Source organism: Phyllostomus hastatus, unplaced genomic scaffold (assembly GCF_019186645.2).
Source record: "Phyllostomus hastatus isolate PE091 unplaced genomic scaffold, TTU_PhHast_1.1 phas_scaffold_78, whole genome shotgun sequence".
NCBI classification, from domain to species: Eukaryota; Metazoa; Chordata; class Mammalia; order Chiroptera; family Phyllostomidae; genus Phyllostomus; species Phyllostomus hastatus.
The window spans coordinates 86,146,863-86,152,862 of NW_025334041.1; the positions used below are offsets into that span (position 1 = coordinate 86,146,863).

At 50.5% G+C, this 6,000-nt stretch overlaps 1 protein-coding gene across 18 annotated transcripts in view; it reads left to right on the forward strand.

The window, feature by feature from the left end:
- DYSF (dysferlin) overlaps positions 1 to 1,027 on the forward strand; it is a 201,284-nt gene extending 200,257 nt beyond the window's left edge. For all 18 annotated transcript variants that reach the window (XM_045828610.1, XM_045828607.1, XM_045828615.1 and 15 more), the window contains one exon: positions 753 to 1,027. In XM_045828610.1, the coding sequence (XP_045684566.1) occupies positions 753 to 791 (39 nt within the window). In that variant the 3' untranslated portion in view covers positions 792 to 1,027. The remainder of the gene's footprint in view (positions 1 to 752) is intronic.
- Positions 1,028 to 6,000: the final 4,973 nt, after the last annotated feature.

A 6,000-nucleotide genomic window follows, 5' to 3' on the forward strand; every position in this document is an offset into this window, starting at 1 on the left:
GTCTAATCCCTCACCCTCTTGGAAATTCCCCTGGGAGGGAGACAAGGAGGGCAGCCTGTCTGATTCCTTCCAGCGCCCTGCCAGTCAGCCGGGAGCAGGGCCAGTATAGGGAGGCAGGAGGCGATCTGGCGGGAAGGCTTTGTTTCCAGAGTTGGCTTTCCTGGGCTGGCGCTGGGGAACATACTGTCCCAATTAGGAGCCCTGTGTTGTGTTGTATGTGTTTTCATGGTTTGGGGGGAAGGAGTGGGGATGGGAGATTCCTTTCAATCCAGCAGCAGCCAGAGTCTAATCAGGGGTGACCCATCCCAGGTGCTGGCCTGCATTGTGGGTCATCTGTACACCCAGCCCCCCAACTCTCTCTCTCTGCTTTCTGGACAGGAGAGTGGTGGCTAGTGAGCTCTGAGTCCGTGTGGGAGGGGAGAGCCATGGCCATGCCTTCAGGCCACCTGTCTGACGGAAGAGGCCGGGGCAGGCCCTGCTGGTCAGAACCCTCTTGGCAGCTGGTTAGAACATGAGAGTGGGCCCCGGACTGATGAGCTGTGGCCCCCAAGTGGAAGGGTTCCAGAGGAGTTCCAGGAAGGTCTGGGCTTGTGTGATTGGCAAGAGCACCAGGAGGGTAGTGTTGAGCTGAGTGAGGCAAGGAGAGGTGAGGGCAAGGTCCGGACAGGTGGTTGAGTAGGTGCACCTCCTTCTGCGGCTCTGTCCCTCCTGGCAGCTGTTGTCATGTGTCTCTGTCTCCTCCTTTCCTCTAGAACTATGCTGCCATGAAGCTGGTGAAACCCTTCAGCTGAGGACTCTCTGGTCCAGGACTGGCTGTTTCCTCGGCCCAGCTCAGCTGAGTTCCTCCAGACCTTCAGGCCTGACCGTCCCACCAGGGTGGCAGACAGACAGGCAGACTGGCACATGCTCCGAGAGTTGGTGACATCGAACGCTGGGATCACCACTTTCATCGTTTCTTTCCCCCCCAGTCCAGCTCTTTTTGCATCAGCCCATGTGTATTTCGGTATAAAACAGTTGGAACCACAAAGCTGTGTTGGTGTGTGTATCTCTTTAGTGCCTGAATGGGGTGGGATTGTGCAGGGTGTGCATCTGGGTAGGTGGGGTGGGAGTGGGGTATGTGACATTCTGGGTCAGCCTTTTGAGTGGGACCGTGGATCCTTTGACAGGATTGGTTGGGGGTGGGGTGGGCTTAGAGGCTTGGTGTCTGGCTTTCCCTTGCTGGGTAGCTCAGTTGGTTAGAGTGTCATCCTGATACCCCAAGGTTGCAGGTTTAATCCCTGATCAGAGCACATATAAGAATCAACCAATGAATGCATCCACATAAGTGGTCCAATAAATCGATGTTTCCCTCTTTCTCTCTCTCTCCCTCTCCCTTTCTCGCTCTCTCAAATCAATTTTAAAAAAAGACCCAGTGTGTTCTGTGTCTCCAGGACTTCCCCCTCCCTCACCCCTCCTGACTCAGGCATCTCCTTTTCCAGGTGTCTTTGCTTAGGTGGTAGTTACTAGTACTTTCCAGTTTCTTTGACCACACCTGGGAAGTGGTTCTACTTTATTCCAATGGAGTCCCAAGGAATGGGTTGGCCCAGAAACTCCTCAGACAGGGAGGACTGCTGGTCCCCTGGCTGTGACCTTGTCCCCCATACTCTTGGGCTTTCTTGCAATTCCTACCCTCTGCTTCCTCAAACTGCTTTCAAAGTCTGGCCTGGATAAACACACCTTTTCTTGTGGTCCGAAGCTAAGCATTTGCCACGGGTCTGACATCTCCTGAAGGAATCAAGCTTAATCTATGGGAGCAGCAAGAACATATTTAGAGAAAAAGCAAAAAGCATGAAAACATCATGTTTCTAATATAGGAGCCTCTGTCTCCCTCCCCCAGGGGCTGGAACTCTGGAGCACAGCTGGCTCCCTCCTCTCCTATTACCCAGGGGGACTTCTCCTATTTCCCACTGTGAGTCTGCTCCCTTGGCGCAGGCCCCAAGGCCCCACGGTGATCTTTCCAGACCCCTTGGTTCTTCACTGCAATCAGATCTAGACAAAGGCTCTGCCAGGTCCCCACCTGATTGGCAGGGCTGGAAGTGATTGGCACAGGGCTGATGACCTGAGCCCTCCTGGAAGAGGTGAGTGAGACTCTCTTCAGAGGAGGCCAGGTCAGAGGCGGCCTTCTGTGTTCAGCTCTGAATGGGCCCTGAGGACCTGGGTGGCTAGTCCTGAGACCTTGACTCTGGAACCCTGGAGACAGATGGCCACACCTCACACAGAACTTGGGGCAGGGACCAGTGTCCAAAACTCTTCTGAGAAGGTTAGTCTGGTGGGAGCTATCCCTGAGGACCTGCAGTGTGGGCTTGTGCAAAGGCCCCAAGAATCAGCCATTCTGCAGAGAAGATTGAACGTGAGAGAGAGAAGGAGGTGGGGCTGTGGCCTCAGGAGGTGCTGACAGAGCTTGAGAGGCTGAGGAGACCTGAGAATATTGGAAGGTACAGAGGAGGAAGCCACTGGGGAGGGGAAGATCAAAGACATAAGCCAGAATGTGGAATAATTAATGGAACCAGTTATTGGGGAGGAGGAGAAAGGGGTTGGCTTTAGAAGGAAAGTTCACTTTTCTCCCAAATATAGGAAGACAGACAAAAAGAAATGCATACCATGCATCTGTCAGCTGGGTTAAAAGAGTTCAGGGTAATACTGATTGTACCCACTCATTAATTTTTTTCATGCATTCATTTGCTTTTTCTTGTTGTTCTGAGTTGCAGATAATAGAATGCAGCATTCAAACAAGTAAGGGGAATTTAATGGCTTTATGAAAACAAAATGTTCAGGACTGGCTTCAGGTGAGGGCTGCTCTAACTCCTCAACTAGGTCACTAAGAACTTGCATTCTCTCTCTGCCCTGCCCTCATAAGGGTGGGCTTCAGTCTAAAACTGGCATTATTCCCAGAGCTGGGGTCGAAGCTGCTCCCTGGCATAGGCCACTGAGCAAAAACAAGGGGAGTGGGGAGTAGGTGGCGGGGAGATACCACATTCAGCAAACATCTGTTGTGATACCCCACATGGCAGCCCTAAAGCAGGTTCTGAGGATGCAGTGGTGAGTTACATATGACTCCCGACCCTCCATGGCTTCTGAAAAGTGTATTAGGAAACCATGTTTTTTTGTACTCTTTTGGGAGGAGCAGAGAAGGGGTACCCACTGCCCTGGGGTAGGGAGAGCAGGAGACCCTCGAGGAGAAACGTCACCTGAGTGGAGTATTGGATGTGCCCTGTGGCTAAGAGGGTAAAGGGGTGCTGAGCCACAGAGGTGGAGGGCACGTCTAGAGGTGTCAGTGAGCCAGGCTAGTTCAGGGCGTGATCGAGGGAAAGGAGCCTGCAGGGAAGTGTGCTGAGAGATGAGAGGAAAATGGGGTTAAAAGGGCAAGAGCAGGTGTTGAAAGGCATTGTGTGGGCAGTTTTGGAGTTAGAACTTCATCCTAAAGGCGAGGAAGAACAATGGCCTGGGAAAAGTTCTGGCTTAGGTCCTGTCTGGAGAAATAGGAGTCCTCTGAGTACACATGGATGGACTTCAGGTTACATAAATCTTACAGCCTTTGAGGGGGGTGAAGGTCTGCTGATCTCTCCCAGTTCTCAACAAGTTCTGTGATCACAAGTGGTGAAGAACATTTGCTTAAGACATTGTGTGGCCAGTTGCTGAGAGCCATTCTAAAGGCTGGCTTATTAGTCCAGCAACAAACTGTGCAAGATCTGAAAGGCAGGGCAGGAGTGATTCACTCACTCATTTATTCATTCCTTTTATTCATTCATTAAGTAAATATATATTTGGCTATTTGTGTACCAGGCAGAATGCTAGGGTCTAGAGATACAAAGCCTAGCAAGATAAACCTGGTTTCCAGAGCTCACCACTGAGCAGAAAAGAGCTACAAGTAGATAGTCAATTATAATACACTGATGAAGGAGCAAGGGTTGCAGGATCAGGGAAGGGGTGGGAAAGATAAGAGAGAAACAGAGTATGCAGACTGGTTCAACGATCTATAAGAATTTCCACATGAGCACAGAGCAGTGGTACTCAGCAGGGGCAATTCCCCCCACACCCACCCTGGGGCTCCCAGGGCACATTTGGTGGTGCCCAGAGATGTTTTTGGTCATCATAATTGAAGGGTGGAGGGTGAGGACACTACTGGCATCCAGGAGCTGCTAAGCATCCTTTAATGCATGGGGCCCTGTCCCTATACACACAGAGAATGTTCCAGTTTGAAATACTGATAGAGCTGCTGTTGCAAAACTCTGGCACAGAGATAGTGGATTCTAGAGACACTGGGCAATTAGTCTTGATAGACCTGTAGGAATGACTAGTTAGGGCCGAAGTGGGCAGGGGTGTGTGGGATGAGAGATAAATTCCAAATGACTCCAAATGTCTGGCTTTATGAGTGGTGGTACAATTCATGAAGTCAAGTTTGGACAAGAAATTTCAGACATGTTTAGAGCACATTCAAAATATCATTTCTGTCCTCCATGTCTCCTTTCAGTTGTCTCTTCTCCCTTCACAAATTTCCAGAGGGCATCATCTATACCTGCCGTCTCCCTGTCTCCTTACCTTGCACTCATTCCTCCACCCACTGCAGTCTGACTGTATTCCTGTGGCAGACTCTGTGTGCTTCCTTCTCCAACAACCACCCTCTTTTCCTCTTGGATGAAATAACCCTGATACTGTCAGCTTCCCCTACGGCCAAGTGCTGAGAAAGTCCCGCCACAGCCCTAGGGGGAGGTGTCTTCTTAGATACCACCAATCACAGAAAAGCCGTTACCATTGCCAGTGATTGATTTAGGAAGAGGCATGTGAGTCATTTATGACCAATGAGAGTGTGGAGGAGGTGGTCATAGTGATGGGGGTGGGGGCAGGATAAAAGTTTCTTAGAAAGTTTTATGTCCCATCCCCCCATCAATTACAAAGGACACACAAGGAGACACAACTTCTTCCTCTGCCTTTTAACCTTGTTGTGGAGAAATGTAATGACGAGCCATGATTGCCATCTTTCGACGAGGAGGGGCAAGCCAGAGGATGAAAGCCACACGCAGAAGATGGCAAAGACCTGGTTTTCCAGAGAGCTACTGAGAAAGGACCAACTCTGGAACTGCCCTACCTCCAGATGTCCTGTTATGTGGGATCATAAATTCCTTATTGTCGAAGCCATCGTTGGTTGGGTATAGTGTGCTACCCACGACTCAAAGCATCTTTTCTGGTAAATTTCATTCTGCTCCCCTGAAGACTGATTTTACTGCGGTTGCCAATAACCAGGGCTGCTGTACAGGCACCACATCTGAGACAATCATACATTTATTATTTATTATAACAATTTTCCCGCAGATGGCAGTAAAGGGTTTTGTTCTAATAAAATCAGTGTGTTACAGTAGTTTTCTGATAGAAGTAAACCACCTTGAGGAAAGAGCACCTTTTTCTAATTCACACCGGGGCCCCATCTAGCCCTGGTTGTTAAATCCATGGACGCTCGCCCTCCCCAACACTCTACAGCAGCTGGCAGCGCTGAACGATCTCTGCTTCTTCCCATGCTTTGGCTCCCATGATCCAACAGCCACCCAGTTCTCTTCCTCTCTCTCTGGCCCCCACTCTCTGTTCTCACACTGCACACCTCCTCGGCAGCCTCAGGCACTCCTATGGCTTGCATTACTCTCCAGAGGCTGCTGACCCCAGAGCACCTACTGGCCTGTGTCTGCTGTGTGTTGCGCCTATGTCCCCACTGCTCCCCCAGTGAGCATCTCCCCCAGGGTGACTCATGGGCACCACAAACTCAAGACCTCCTGCCCAACATCTCCTTCTTCCACCCTGTGAAAACATTTTCTGCTCTGTAGTTCCCTCCATACACCAAGCTGCTGAAGCTGGGCACATGGGAGGCATCTCTGAGTCCTACCTCCTCCTAACCCCTTAGAACTAGACCCCATGGATTCAGGCTCTTGAATCTTCTCTGGATCAAGTTACCTCCTTCCCATTACCACTACC